Source organism: Dermacentor variabilis, chromosome 1 (genome assembly GCF_050947875.1).
Source record: "Dermacentor variabilis isolate Ectoservices chromosome 1, ASM5094787v1, whole genome shotgun sequence".
NCBI lineage: Eukaryota > Metazoa > Arthropoda > Arachnida > Ixodida > Ixodidae > Dermacentor > Dermacentor variabilis.
In genome coordinates this window covers 252735099-252751494 of record NC_134568.1, presented here as the reverse complement: position 1 = coordinate 252751494, position 16396 = coordinate 252735099, and the positions used below count along the sequence as shown (strand labels likewise).

Genomic DNA, 16396 nt, shown 5'->3' with positions numbered 1-16396 from the left:
ACAGAGTCTGCCTGTGCGCTATGTTTTTACGCCGTTGTTCGCGTGGATGCGAGAAGCAGCACAAAGGTAAATTTGCTCACTGCTGCTGCCACACTTCCTCATTTCAGCGTTTCGACAGTGAGTTTCCGCATTCATTGAGTGAGATGTGTTCAGCGTTTCGACAGCGAGTTTCCGCATTCATTGAGTGAGATGTGTTCATTTTTGCTTGTGCGTGCCTGACACCACATTTGTTAATTTATTTAGTATGCCTATGTTTACAAGTTTATATGGCTGATAAAACTACTATCCTTACTTCGTATAGCTGTCCACTAATTTGCTGTTCAACTGATGCTTCAGCTTTCAAGTGAAACTGTGACTTTTTTATTTATTTATTTCAAGGTATTGCGGCCCCAAAGGGCTATTGCAAAAGTGGAGATTACAAGATACAAAGGAAAGATCGAAACAATATATAATGCAAAATCAATGGTTAACAATATATGAATGGAATTCAGCAGGCAATAAAAATCGGACACACCGATAAAGCATTCGAGTGTTTTATATCGAGGACAAAAAAATGTATTTAAATGTCTCAGTATAGTGATGAAAAGGTTCTACCGGGTGTTCGAGTGAACATTTTCAAATTTTTTTTTAATTGCCTGTGGCACGTAGCATAATTATAGTCTGTGAGCTGGTGTACTCTAACAGGCGCAAACTTGCACAAAAATTTTTAATTCATAATCGACTAATTAACAAAAAGTCACTAATTACGTTATGGCACATATTACAACTTACAAATTCTAGCTGGGGGTTTCGCTAGGTGGATCCACTTGGAACACATTCTCAGTATGATGGCAGTTTCAAGATATTAATTCCCTAACCTTGTGGAGAAATGCATTGGCGTTTCAGTTACTTTTATGCTTTAATGACAAAAACAACGTTTTGTAAAGGGCCCCTCACGAGGCCCCATAGCAAATTTTGATTATACAATGGAAGTTGTTACGTGTCCTTTAGGGAGCATTCTACCGCAATCATTTTTCATATCGGCACATTTATAGCCAACATAGAAATATTTCAGTGCCGCGAACCCATGATTTCAGGAGACGAACTCCACTGCCAAGTGAGAGACTCTCCACTTGCTCCCTCTAGCCTTCGCAAGCGAAATTCCTTCCCTGCATTCTCCCATACCAGACCTCAAGGATAGCATGACACATACGTCATGGGCCCCACCTTCATTCTTTTTTTTTTTCTTGCTTTTTTACAGTGCAGTGCTTTTCCACTGACGGCGTCGCGCACGAGCTGTTGTGATTGTCTCGTTTCGTGCAGCGCACCATTTTGCACGCTGTGCATGAGGACACCTGACTAGTGGTACAAGTCAGTGCTACACGAATACTGAGGCAGACACAAGCGGATCACAGAGCATGATCCCGGGCTGGAACACGGTAGAAACTGACATAGTTTCGGTGTCTGCACATGCAACAGCACGATGTTGGAACAAGCAGACGAAACGGAAGTACATTTCTCTTGCTACGGTGCAAAGTAAAACAAAAACACGCAGACATTCAGTTTATGTGTTTTATTATTTCTCTAAACACTAATTTGTCTAGTCAAGCAACATATTACACAAATAACAGGTGTTGCCTTGAATAATTCTCGAAGTTGCGTGTCACCGCGAGCGACGTCACAGTGCAAACACGTGTACGTAGGCGCACTAGCATGTGTACGTCATCCTCCACCTTGGAGCGCAGTGGCTGTGAGAAGGGAAAACAGCATTCGGTTTGAAATTTCAGGTCTTTACGCAGCGCTTAGCGATGTAATACTTTGCAGATATGATCATTATCGCACAATGTATGCTCTGCGCTTGTCAGGTCAAAATGGCCAGACCTGGTGAGGGGCCCTTTAAGAAAGTAAGTGGAATGACAGTACACTTTTACCACAAGTTTGACGGCGCATATCTCATAAATGATGTCACCCACACAATTACTTTCAAGTGGATATGCCTTGCAGTCTCACCCACTAAGATTTGTAAATTGCAGTATGTGCCCTAAGGTAATTAGTTAAAAACCTAATTAGTGAATTTTCATTAAAGGGACACTAAAGGCAAATATTAAGTTAAGCTAAAGTGATAGATTAGTAGAGAATTCATAAGGTGTCAATATTATCGTGAACACAGCCTTAATAATCAAGAAATTGAGGTAAATGCAGGACATGGTTAGAGACTTGCCTGGGACATTCAAGTACTTGCCCGATGACGAAAGCACTCCTCAATTAAATTATGGCGCTAGTACTCAACCACTCGTTGCAAAAAACATCCTTGTGTTGTATTATAAGATGAAATGAAATGCTACTTGTCCGGTTCTATTTTATTTTTAGAAAACAAAACTAATTGAAATTGCCCTTCACAACGCCGTGGGCGGTCGAAAGGTTTCGTTTTCACACGACTCTGCGCCGTCCACACTGTCACGTTTCAGTAATTTCGTCATCGCATGCTGCTGCGCTAGTTCTGTTGGCTCGCGAAACTAGCATAAATTGCAAGTAGCAGAGAATTCAACTTCCATGTGATGTCGCGAGATGTCAAACGGTCTACGCCACTTGACCAAAAAGCAGCTGCAGCGACGAATCCACCGCTCTGTCTTGGCTCGGTACCACCATCTGTCGTACACCGTTTTACTTACAGACAGCATCAAAGGGCGGTGATGGCGTATGCAACGTCACCACTCCCCCAGTTCAATGGCGGGCGATTTGAATTTTGAAAAAGGTGTTTGGACCCTTCAGATGCAATTTTCTCGTAAACTAAGTCTTTTCTTGGTATGAAACAAGTGTTACGAGGTTTCTGGAGTGGTATTTAAACAGTCCACGACAATTTAGTATTTGCCTTTAGTGTCCCTTTAATTAGTCACTTATGCATTTCAATTTTTTTTGCAAGTAATGTCTGCCTCTTGGACTAGACCAGCTCACGGACTAGAATTGTGCTAAATGCCACAGGCAATCTTAAAACATTTTTGACAGTGTCTAGTGGATGTAGGTCTAGCGGGTATGATGTAATTGCTGAGTACAGGAAATCGTGGAGTTAATCAGAGCATGAAAAAATTATGCGGATCCCATGCACTGTGGGAATCCATGCAAGCAAAGCTTTCTGTGCTGTTTGCTTTCATTGATGATAATTAACGGTGTGTTGATGGCGAATATTTAATTTCTTCAATGTTTTGTCCAACACGAAAGTGGTGAGTTGATGTTAAACGTTGCCTTGCATGCACCACTGCTGTTTGTCTGCATAGTACACAGGACGCACAGGGGGAGGTGTTTGCTTGAGGCATTGTCGTGTGCCATACTTCATAACCTCTTAGAGGGCTGAGCGTATTCATTGCCTCACATGGCACATCGCATTGTGGCAGAAGCATTCAACTTTAATTTAATTATGGGGCTGTACATACCAAAACCACAATCAGATTACAAGGCATGCCGTAGTGGTGGACTCCGGATTAATCTTGGTACCGTGGTGTTCTTTAACATGTCCCTAAATCTAAGTGCATGAGCGTGTTATATATATATTGACACAACTATATTTGGCAGAACTATAATGCAGCGGGTATGCACCAGTGGGGACAACGCTGAAGCATTGACAGGAGGGAAAACGCGCAGCGTCTCCTTGAAATCCGCGTTCAAAAGCCCAATGAGAGTGTTACTATGTTCTCGGAAGACATGGCCCGTCTTTTCCGTAGGGCAGACCCAGACATGCCAGAGGAAAGAAAGCTGCGATATCTCTTGCAAGGAGTGAAGGAGCAACTGTTTGCCGTCCTTGTGAGAAATCCGCCGACAACAGTGGCACAGTTCACAAAAGAGGCTACAGCCATTGAACGGGCCCTGCATCAACGATACCGCCAGCATGACATGAGCAACTTGGCGGCGAACACTCCCGTACTGGCTGCGAGTAACGACATGTCTCTGCGTGAAGTTGTCCGAGAGGTGGTGCGAGAAGAGCTTCGGCAGCTCGGCTTTGTGGTTGCGCCTACGGAACCGATGCCAGCGTTATCTTTTGTTGCTGATGTAGTCCGGGAGGAAGTCCGGCAAGCTTTTTCAGCGCCAGACTGTGGGAACGTACCGCGGCGCCTCACTTATACGGAGGCTGTTCGCCGTCCACTCAACGCAACTTCAACGCCGTTGACACCCATAACTACAACACCACCTACGCCACAAACAGAGCCGACATCGTCACCCTCGTCGACTCTACCGACCCCGCCGATCATGCCAGCACAAACAACGTCGTATTTTCGACATGCGTACGTCACTCCTTGGCTCCATGGAGAGTTACCGCCGAACTATCAGCGTCGGAAAACCGATTTGTGGCGCACCGTCGACCGTCGACCAGTGTGCTACCATTGTGGTGAAGCTGGACACGTCTATAGAGTTTGCCACAAATGGAACAACTATCGCGCCGCTCAACACCCAAGCTTTCCTGCCAACTATGCTTATTCTCCGTACGACAGTCAACGCGCTTACAACGACGCTCCTGTGAACAGTCAGCCACAAGATACGACGACGCCCCGACCACGTTCTCCTTCTCCATCTCCGGCGCGCTACAATTCGCCGACTCGTCGCAGTTTTGCCAACGTCACTAGGGGCAGATCGCCTAGCCCTCGATGGGGAAACTAGCCGCAGCGACCTCCGGGGGTGAGGTTGCCAATACTCGAACTGCTCCACATCCCCGTTATCGATGAACGACGACGTGAAGACTACATTGACGAAAAAGACGCCCAGCACAACGACGAATACGACGGATAGAAGTACGAAAGACGTAACTGACATCGTCAGCGCCGAGCTCATCGTTTGCATTGACGGCCACGAAATAGCCGCTCTGGTTGACACTGGCTCCCATTTTTCAATCCTAAGCTTACAGGTCGCTGACAAACTAAGGAAGGTGAAGACACCATGGCACGGGCCCAACATAAGAACCGCCGGAGGTCAGTTGATGACACCTGTCAGGAAATACACGGCCCGACTCTTAGTCGCCGGTTCAACCTTCGTCATCACCCTCGTCATCCTTACTGAGTGTTGTAAAGAACTTATATTGGGCATGGATTTCCTACGAGAGTACAGCGCCATGATTATCATCCGTGACAGAAGCGTGACATTTGCCACGAGTTCACACAACAACCTCGCTTACGTATTGCCGCGGACAACGTCATACTTTTGCCGCGGAGTTGCTCTCTCGTACAGGTGCACTGTGACAGCCTGCAAAATGGGGCTGGAGTAGCTGAACACATCAGTGCACTAGCACTGAATTGTGGTGTCTCCATTGCCAGAGCACTTATCAATGTAATCGACGGAAGCGCCGAACTCTTGCTGACGAATTTTAGTAAGGAGCGCCGACACATCGTTAGAGGCACTGCTGTCGCCTATTTCGACGAAGTGACAGAAATACAAGACTGCCACTTAGCACAGGAGTCGGCCTCTACAATCTACACAGCTGCGCCTATTGTAGACGTTAATCCGACGTTAACGGCCGTTGAGCGGAACCGTCTTCTTGAGCTCATCAATCAGTACCAGGGCTGTTTCTCCTATGCGTCAAGAGTTGGTCAAACTCCACTTACCAAACACCGCATCATTACTGATGTCGACGCCAGACCCATCCAACAAAACCCTTATCGTGTGGCCCCAAAGGAACGCAAAGCAGTACAAAAACAAGTGAAGATGATGCTGGAAGATGGCGTTATTCGACCATCTAATAGTCCTTGGGCATCACCTGTAGTTTTAGTGAAGAAGAAGGACGGTAGCCTGCGCTTCTGCGTCGACTATCGGAAGCTCAATCAGGTCCCAAAGAAGGACGTTTATCTACTGCCACATATTAATGATTCGTTGGATAGGTTGCGAAACGCGTGCTACTTTTCCTCAATGGACTTGAAAAGCGGTTATTGGCAGATCGAAGTGGATGACAGAGACCGTGAGAAAACAGCCTTTGTGATGCCTGACGGACTTTATGAATTTCAGGTACTTCCTTTCGGTTTGTGTTCAGCGCCAGCAACATTTCAGCGTCTAATGGACACTGTGCTCTCCGGACTCAAATGGCAAACATGCCTGGTGTACTTGGATGACGTGATTGTTTTTTCCGCAACGTTCGACGAACACTTACGAAGGCTGAAAACTGTTTTTGAAGCGATACGCTCTGCCGGTCTCACTTTGAAGCCTGAGAAGTGCCATTTTGGTTTTCATGAGCTCCAGTTCCTTGGTCACGTCGTCAGTAGCCAAGGAGTCCGACCTGATCCGGATAAAATTGCCGCCGTCGCTGATTTCCCGATTCCATCAGACTAAAAAACCGTGCAACGTTTTCTGGGACTCTGTGCATATTACCGGCGATTTATTGCGAATTTCTCGTGTATCGCATGGCCGTTAACACAGCTCACCCGAGAAGATATGCCTTTTACTTGGGGCGAAGACCAGCAGCGGGCATTCCACGAGCTCCGGCAACGCATGCAATCGCCTCCCGTATTAGCACACTTCTATGAGGAAGCCCCGACGATATTGCATACAGACGCTAGTAATGTCGGTCTAGGGGCGGTGCTAGTACAATGGCAGGGCGACAGCGAAAAAGTGATTGCTTACGCCAGTAGGACACTATCCCGAGCCGAAGCTAACTACTCCACCACTGAAAAAGAATGCCTCACAATGGTATGGGCAGTTCTGAAATTTCGTCCGTATTTGTATGGTCGGTCTTTCACCGTCATTAGTGATCACCATTCCCTCTGCTGGCTCATTAATTTGAAAGATCCTTCCGGCCGGCTCGCACGCTGGAGTCTTCGACTCCAAGAGTTCGACTTTGTTGTTACATACAAGTCGGGAAAACGGCATGCAGACGCCGACTGCCTTTCTCGGTCTCCTGTTGAGCCGGCAGCACAAGACGATGACGACACGGTTTTTCTGGGACTCGTGGATACTGCCGATCTTTCACGCCAGCAACGGGATGACATTGAATTGCTGCCGCTTATTGATTACCTCGAAGGACGAACCAACAGCGTGCCGAGGCTCTTTGCAAGAGGGGTGGCATCATACTGCTTGCATCGCAACGTCCTCTACAAGAAGAACTTCTCGCCTAGCGGCAGCAACTACTTACTTGTTGTTCCATCACCGCTTCGATGTGAAATCTTACGTGCCTGCCACAACGAGCCGACTGCTGGGCACTTGGGCTACACTCGCACATTGGCACAGATTCGGCAGAATTACTACTGGCCGAGACTTACTGCAGTCGTTAAACGTTACGTTCAGACATGTCTGGATTGCCAACGTCGTAAACCGTCATCCGTCAAACCAGCCGGCTTACTGCACCCTGTTGACGTACCGGCCACACCATTTGCACAAGTAGGCATGGACTTTCTGGGCCCCTTCCCAACGTCTACTACTGGTAATAGGTGGATAATCGTCGCCACGGATTATCTCACGAGATATGACAAGACAAGTGCTCTGCAACGGGCAACAGCAGATGAAGCGGCACAATTTTTTCTGGAATCCATCATTTTAAGGCATGGCGCTCCCGCAGTAGTCGTCACGGACAGAGGTACTGCGTTCATGGCCCAGTTTTTAGATATCGTTCTACGTCTAAGTTGTTCCGGCCACCGGAAGACAACAGCGTATCATCCTCAAACGAACGGACTGACAGAATGACTCAATAGGATATTGGCTGATATGATAAGCATGTACGTAGATGTAGAGCATAGGAACTGGGACAAGGTTTTGCCTTATGTCACCTTCACGTACAATACGGCTCATCAAGAGACCACTCGCAAGACGCCCTTCAGTCTCGTATATGGCGGTGAGGTTACAACAACATTAGACGCAATGCTCCCTCATGAATTTGACGACAACGACACAGGTGCTGAAGAGATAACACACCGAGCAGAGGCAGCTAGGCAGCTTGCGCGTCTGCGAATCCACGAACAGGACTGTGACGCCAGACGCTACAATCTTCGGCACAAAGCCGTAACATACAACATCGGCGACAAAGTGTGGGTCTGGACACCTATTCGACAGCGTGGGCTCTCTGAAAAGCTCCTATGCAAATACTTCGGGCCCTACATAGTTCTCCGACGCATCAGTGACGTCAACTACGAAGTAGTTCCAGACAGCTCTCACTGTTCAAAGCGCCGACGGCATTTACCCGAGGTCGTTCACGTGATTTGTATGAAGCCGTACTATGAGGACTGACAAGACTGCGCAGTTCTTTACCGCTGCTTTCCAAGCCTCTATCATCGGGATGATGATCTTTTCTAAAGGGGGAGCAAATGACACAACTATATTTGGCAGAACCATAATGCAGCGGGTATGCGCCAGTGGGGACGACGCTGAAGTAGCGCGGGTTTTTAGGTGAAGCGGGGAAAACGAAGAAGACGTTGTTGTTTTTCCCTTGGACAACTGATAAAGTGCGTTTCTTGGCGGTGCTGCTACGCATACTCGTTGATCCCACGTCGTTACAACATATATATATATATGCCCCTGTCAGAATGCGGCTGCCGCGGTTGGGATCAAACCCGTGACCTCGAGAAATGCCATAGCCACAAACCTACCGCAGTGGGCACAGAAGTGTTGATTTTATGTGCGACCGCTTCCATAGTGTCACCTAGACCCTACGGTGCACTTCAATGCAGCTCTACTTCTGCATGCCCTGCGTAAGTTGTCCGCTTGACAAATTTGCATGGCGTTTATTTTTCAGAAAAAACAGAAACATATTGTATCGTACCTCGCACTTACATTTATCCCATTTGCCTGCAATCAAACTTGTGTCTATATCATGTCAACTTTTTCCTATCACACCCCAACCCCCCCCCCTCCTTGTATAGGAACTGCGAGCGAAGAGTGGCAAGGCTGTTATTCACACTCATTTGCGACTGCATCAGTTCTACCCGTTCTCTGCCTCCTCTCCCCCCTCCTCTGTACCATTCTCTCTAGCTTCCCTCTGGACTTGCACATTAGTAGAAAGGTAAGCGTTGCAATTTCTGCAATGCTTTTGTGGGGGGTCACGGATAATTACAGCTGTCAAAGAGGCTAATGTTGCGACACCCAGGGAGCTGTAGAGGGCATTGTACACATTCAACGCGGTGCAAAGGTCCAAACAAGTTTCTGGGGACTCCTTTCCTCTCTGCCGCGCTCCTGTCAGGTATACACACGATCTGAACCACTCCCTCTACGCGTTATGCCAGTGGGCAGTGGCAGTGGGAAAATCGAAGGAAGAGGCAAACAAAGCTTCGCTTCTAAGTACACATGTATTTTCGCTGTTCGCCCCCAATGAAATGCAGCCACAGTGGCCGGGATTCGATCCCACGACCTTGTGCTTAGCAGCCCAGCCCAACACCATAGCCACTAAGCAACCACGGTAGGTGAGGAAACCAAGGTACTTGTACTGTGACACATTTCCCAGTGGAGAAACCATCAAATAAGTGAAAGGGCATGAGAAAGAGTGCTTACTAAATGAATTGGAAACCATCTTAAGAAAATTAATTTGCATCTGCCAAGTTTCCACCATGAGCAGAATGATGCAAATTAATCGTTAAGGATGTCATGATCATTAGGAAATTTGACAACATGGTACAGAACACAATCATTGGCACATAAGTTGACACAGGGTTACACAGTAAATGAGCTATTAAAAAAACTCAATGTTATGCTAACAGAATTCTGCTTATAAGCAGCAACCTGCTAAACAAAGCCTTATCAGTGCAAGCTAAAGATAGCCATTGCTTTTTTTTAAGCACTGGCACTGCAGTGACTTTGCGACCACAGTGTTCTGCTGCTGAGCACAAGGTTGCAGGTTTGATTCCCGGCCACGGTGGCTGTATTCCAGTGGAGGCAGAATGCAAAAACACTTGTGCACTGAGCACTGGGTGCACATTAAATAACACATATGCTCAAAATTAGGAGCCCTCCACTGTGGTGTCTCTTATAGCCCAGCTGTTACTTTGTGATATTAAACCCCATGAATCAACTAAGCATTTTAACGTTCATAACAAATTTTTTATTCCTAGATATGTATTAGGAACATTAGCTCCCTTATCATTTTTACATAAGTTAATTAGCTAAAACATGTTTATGAAATCCCCACTGTACTCAGATTTTCTGCAATCTTTGTCAAAATTAAAAAGATGGGAGCTGGGCACGAAGTCTCAAGAACAAAATCAGACTCACTCTAAATAGTAATCCTACTTTTGGCTATGGTGTTGGGCTGCTGAGCACGAGGGTTCGGGATCGAATCCTGGCCACAGCGGCCCATTTCGATGGGGGCGAAATGCGAAAACACCCGTGCACTTTGATTTAGGTGCACGTTAAAGAACCCCAGGTGGTCAAAATTTCCAGAGGCCTCCACTACGGCGTGCCTCATAACCAGAAAGTGGTTTTGGCACATAAAACCCCATAATTTAATTTTAATTTTTTTAGTAATCTTACTTATTTGTATATGTATGTATGAGGGGATTTTGGCGTGTCCTGTGGCGTTCGTGCAAGTATTCACCTATCCTTCCACCCATGCTCCTATTCCCCTTGCCATTTGCAGTGAGACAGAGTGGCGACCAGGTTGCCACCCAGCTGTTACTACCAGCTTACTGGACCCTAGAAGGTCCATTGAGCAGACAGTTTTCATTTGCCCAACTTAGGGTGGGAATTTAGCCTTCAGTTTTCTGGCTGTGCACTGTACAGCTGCAAGAGAGAGCTCAGGTGAAACCTCTCCGAGGTGGCGCAAGATGTGTAAATGGTTTCTCCTTGGCTGGCAGCCCCTTTGAGAATCCCTCGGACGCGAGCTCACTTGCAATGTCTTTTGCCTACGACAAGCGTGTATATTCTGTTGCTCCTTTCACAACACTAAGCCAAAGAGCAGTGCTTGGTGCTCATGCATGGTCCTACTACACCAGGCCTCACTGATTGGTGGCAATGCTGACTGAGATTGCTCTACTCTCTCATGACCCAGCCCTCTATCTACTGCGGGAGTCCGCAGCCTAGCTGCTGGGGAGCCTTCCTGCTTTCCTCACTTGGCAGTGTGCTGGGGGAAGCTTTGCTCCCTCAGTGGCATGATATCATTGCCCTACCTGTGTATTTGCCCTAGGCATGGGCACCTTTGCTCCTCCTGCCAGCTTCAACCAGCCTGTGTGCAGTTTTGGGCATTGCTGGAGGACATGTGTAATAAACCTCCTCTTCATTAACCTGGTATACTATGTTTTTTGCAGTGCATAGCTTGCTTCGGAAACTGAGCACAAGGTCGCAGTGGTACACCACTTTACACAAGCTGGCAGCTGACATGGCCCTGCGGCTGGTCAAGCTCAAACTTGCGGTAGTTGGTAGTTTGAGTAATCAAGTGTAGAGAGAACCCAAATATCGTGCTTGTTTTTAGCAGTCCTATTCAGTTTTTGCTGGCTTTATCACAAATTCATGATCAAAAAAAATTGTTAGCCAAGAGTTCAAATAGCACATCAAAATTTTAGATATATCACACAAAGCTTAATGCATCTTGCACTTCATTTTAAATCTGTTTGACTGCAGCAGACAGCGGCATCCCTCAGTCCTCTTTCTCTGTCAGTCTTGTGTGCGCCATTAACTCCATTATACCACCATTAGAGCATAACCAAACAGCCCAACAAGTTCAGTTGTCTTGCACGTAAGCAAGCTCAAGGACATGGGCAACTATCAAGTAAATTTACATGTTGAGCAGCTTTACATAGCGATCTCGGGGGTGCTGTCATGTTGAAGTGTACCCACTCCTACATCAGTCCTTATTTTGAAAGCACACATTGACTGTAAGGAAATCGCCTTCCCCAATGTCCGCTTCCTACATGTCCTCCGCCGCAGCCAGTGGGGGCCCTCTGATGTTATTTTACATAACACCAGAGTGCCAATTTCCACCACCTTGACAAACAGCCTACAGCAACTCCATCCCAACCCTTAATAGCTGGGAGGCCATGCTATGAAACAGAAACCCACAGGTTCAGCAGGAGCTCATCTGGCATGCCCACAACATCACCACGGCCATTTGTGCCCTGTACTAGGGGCCCCACATTCCAAAAATATGACCACAATAAGGTTGTTTCCCCGTCTCCCGCACAGGCAAGGCACATAGGCATTAATCATTACAGCTTGTAAGAAATATGCATAGGCAACAGATCCAAAAACTCCACACTGAACAGTCTCAATGTCAAAAGTGGCAGAACTGTGGTTTGCTGCCAGCTACTCTGTATGCCAGCCACTGGCTGCTACAGCGTAAATATTTGATTTACTGTACTAGCTATTGCTTAATGAGGCAGCTTTCACAAATTTGTGCACCTGCAGTTCTCGGAAACTAAACCAGCTTTTTTTAGGAGGCAGGAGAAGCAGTCAAAAGGTAGCCAATGAGATTTAGGTCTTCTGAAGCTCATGTTTTGCTGTGGCTGTTGAACAATATGATTACTACTTTGTGACACTTAACGTCCGTCTGGTCATGCCTGCTCCATGCAAAGGTGATAAATCAGTCAATACCAAATACCGAGAAATGCCAAGTACTATGTGTAAATTGTGAGAATAATAAAAGCAAAATAGCCTCTGATAATATATGGGGTTTTATGGTGTATGGCCCAAGTATGGCCAAAAAGTAAAATAGCCTCAACACATGTTTAGAAACAAGGCTCATCATTCCCTTCATTCTCACTAAAGTCCTTCAGAGCACAAGCAAGTATTCGTAACAGCTTGCCCTGAAAAGAATTGCAGCATGCATCAATGCACTCGAACTGATACGACAGCAAAAGCGACCTGCCGTGGTTGCTTAGTGGCTATGGTGCTGGGCTGCTAAGCACGAGGTCGTGGGATCGAATCCTGGCCATGGCGGCCACATTTCGATGGGGGCGAAACGCGAAAACACCTGTGTACTTAGATTTAGGTGCATGTTGAATCCCAGGTGGTCCAAATTTGTGGAGCCCCGCACTACGGCGCGCCTCATAATCAGAAAGTGGTTTTGGCACGTAAAACTCCATAAAAAATAAAAGAAACACTGCAGAAGCACTTGGCACATTTCAACTTGCCCTGGCTGTTATCCTCAAGCAATTGTCTTTGAAAAGCTATTTCGCACAATGAGGTACCCAATGCAAAAAGCAGCTTCGAAAAGTATAGGCAAGCATATCATTCTTCAACAGCTCTATCTAGTTCCATCATAATAGGACAAGCATACTTGAAATGCTGGTTTAAAAGATCTAAGACAGAAACCAACTAAGAGATTAAATTATGGGACTTTACATGCCAAAACCACCCTCCAATTCTGAGGCACACCATAGTGGGGTGGGGGGCGCCCCAGGATTAATTTTGACCACCTGGGGTTCTTTAACATGCACCTGCTGCCCGGTACGTGAGCACTTTTGCATTCCATCCCCTTCGGAATGCAGCCACCGCGGCCAGGACTAAACCCGCGACCTCAAGCTCAGGAGTACAACGCCATAGCCACAGTGCTACTGCAGCAGGTCAAACACCGGCTCATAAAATGTAATCTCTAAGACTTATTAGTGGCAAAACAAGCTAATTAAGCCAATTGTATTTAAACCAGCTGTGTTCAAATAGTTCAAAATTTGAGAGAGCACCAAACACTAACAGTGCAAAACACTCGTATTCTTCAGTTGTTGAAAAGTGACATAGAAAGAGTACAAGACCAACAGCTAATAGTTCTTCCTGCTTTGGCTAAAAAAGTACCATGGAAGGATAATGGCCAAGTTAAATATGGTGGCGAGTCCGGTTCTGCAATGTTCAAGAAGAAAATTCTTGAACCAGATGGTGAACCAGCTTTCTATAAGAGTGATGAACCAGGTTCCCAGGTTCATCACTTTAATGCGCAACTGAACCACTACATGAAACAGCCAATGCATGCTTTTGCATGCTCTGCCTTTCGCACCACTACACCCCCCCTTCTGCAGTCACACCACTAGAAAGCCTTATCATTATTATAGTGCTTTTGGAGGACATACTGTGCACATTGCATTGCAAGGCATCAAACCATTGCAGTGCTCTTGGCATTTTCTGTAATTGTGCTAATGTCCACACTCAGTTTTGACCTTTTCCTCCTCTTTTTTTATTGCTGCACCATTCTATTGATTCTTTATCATTTAGGCCATGGAAGAAGGAAGAAAACTGAGCAGGGAGCCACAACGATATCAGATGTGCTGCAAAAAGTTTGGCGCTAGTCACACATCATTCAAGGGGCAAATAGCAGCAGTGTCGTCATTGCTAAGGAAGCTGGTTGCTTTTTGCAGCTCAAACTGAACATTGCTGTGGATAGCATGGCGGCTGGAGTGGTGTTTCCTGTGGCTTTTACAGTGTATGTCATACAGTGATTGTTGCTTGGAGGTCAACAAAGAACTTACTATTTGATGTGGCGTGCCTGCTCATGTAAGCAATATGCCCAAAACAGGAAGCTCTGCTCCCTCTTGCTGTGCTTGCAGTCTCTGTTGGCCATGGTTGGGAGTTCTGTCCATGCACTTGGATGTCGGCAAAGTGGAGGAGCTTTCCTACACATAGAGCTACAGCTGGCCAAATGTTCGGCTGAGCCACACAAGCGTAGAGTTTTCTGTCCTCCAGCACCTTATGACGGAGAGAATTTGCAAGACAGTAAATGTTGCGCTCACCTTCACAAGAGTTTAACAGCAACAGTCTCACAAATTCTCTTTATCATAAGGCACAAGAGGACAGAAAACTTGGTGCTTGTGTGGCCCAGCTATACATTTGGCCAGTATACGCGGAAGCAGCACTCAGAAAGTGGTGTCCAGGCTTCTCCTCAGCTTTTCCATCCTCTATAGTTCATGACTAATCTTGGGAACCTAACTCATTTGAATTAAATGGGAGAAAAAAATTCACCAGCTGTAGCAATGCTTCCTAACGCGAAATTTGAGTGCAGCTGTATACTTGTTTTCATTTCGCAATATTGGCTGGCTTGGACAACCTGTCTCGTGTAGCACGTTGAAAAAATGGAGCTTGACTGCCTCGCTAATCGGAAGACTGTGAGAGGCAATGTGTGGGTGATGCATGAGCGCAATTCACAGCAGCCACCACAGACAGACCTCCGCACAAGCACTGCTTTCATGGTCATCAGTGAACAGACGACATGCGCTACTCTGGCGCCATCTCGCAGCTGTCACTGCCGCAAAGCCCATCTTGCACGGCATCATACTTTCCTTCTCACGATTTTGCCATACTCTTTTCCTCTGCTTTCCTCCTTGTGCTCTCTTTGCTGACGCAGCCTTTCATCCGTGCTCTGCATTCGCTCTTTTATCCTTCGCTGTGATCATTCACACTGTTATAAGGACGCCAATGCTCACTGCAGGAACAGCTCTAACAAGAAATAGTGTTTAATTTATCCATTTCACATATGGTTCATAGCAGTGGTGCCAGAGGAGTCCAGGCAGTGCCAGTGCAGCACAGATGCTGCACCAAGCTGTGATAGGACAATACTTTAGGCCAAAAATTCACTAGGACCATACAACTGAAAACCAATGTAAAAAAAAAAGAAAGGGAGATGGAATCTTCCAATACAGTCTTCTTGTAAGTACAGCTGCCGCATTTCAACTTTCATAAGAGCACACAGCTGCAGTGGTGCAAGCAACCTACACAACCACCACTGCCAGGCAGTCACGCTTTTGTTCTCAAAATGGCCAAAGTTAGGATATGTTCTTAGATACAAGACAAATGAAACATTGGTGCACATTTATTTTTTTCATACTCTTCCATGATGAGAATAGGAAAGGGAGGGGAGAGGAGGATGCTTAGATTCAAGTGGTGCTTAAGTTCAAGAAAATACAATGCTTGCTGGCAACATCCTTCAGAAGCTAAGAAGGTTTCTGCACAGGCATAACAAAACACACTCAAAACATACACTATCTGCACATAATTAACTGATGGGGTTCAAAATCCCAAAGGTTCAGATTCCCCAAGGTACAAAATCCAAAAGCTTCAAGGTTAACTTCATACATCTGAGGTGTTTTTCTAACATACACAAAAATCTCAGTACACAGAGTGTTTTGAGTCTGCATCTAAAATACTTTTATGCTGAAACCTAGGCGGAGCTGAAATCGCATGGCACTGAATAAAGTTATCTGAATTAATTAACTAATTAATTAATTAATTAAATTCTAAACTTCGTAGCAGACATAACATGCACTTCGCTGCAGGATAGGTAAGCAATATTACCTATGTAGGACTAAGAGACTTGACTGCTTTCACTGCCTCCTGAAATTCTTGCTTCTTCATTTCTTCCATTCTCTTCGATTACTAACACTTCAACAAATGACATTAGCAATACATTATAAGAAAGCATTGAATTGAAAGGATATAAGAAATGAAAGAAAATGTTATTGCTTGTCTCATACAATACATACGTTTTCTAATGTAGGCCTTGAAATCCTCCTTTTTTCTGCTATTCCTAGGAACTGCCTGTGGCATA

The 16396-nt window shown here is 45.9% G+C and overlaps 1 protein-coding gene and 1 long non-coding RNA gene across 2 annotated transcripts in view; one reads left to right on the top strand and one right to left on the bottom strand.

The window, feature by feature from the left end:
• The window catches only part of LOC142560969 (uncharacterized), a 16298-nt gene extending 5161 nt beyond the window's left edge, over positions 1–11137 (top strand). Inside the window, exon 2 of the mRNA XM_075673414.1 lies at positions 379–11137. Within this exon, the coding sequence (XP_075529529.1) occupies positions 3664–4629 (966 nt within the window). The 5' untranslated portion in view covers positions 379–3663 and the 3' untranslated portion in view covers positions 4630–11137. The remainder of the gene's footprint in view (positions 1–378) is intronic.
• LOC142561049 (uncharacterized) overlaps positions 1–16396 on the bottom strand; it is a 22174-nt gene extending 5778 nt beyond the window's left edge. Inside the window, exons 1-2 of the long non-coding RNA XR_012823585.1 lie at positions 16332–16396; positions 16144–16230 (exon numbers count right to left, since the gene is read on the bottom strand). This is a non-coding gene — a long non-coding RNA (uncharacterized LOC142561049). The remainder of the gene's footprint in view (positions 1–16143; positions 16231–16331) is intronic.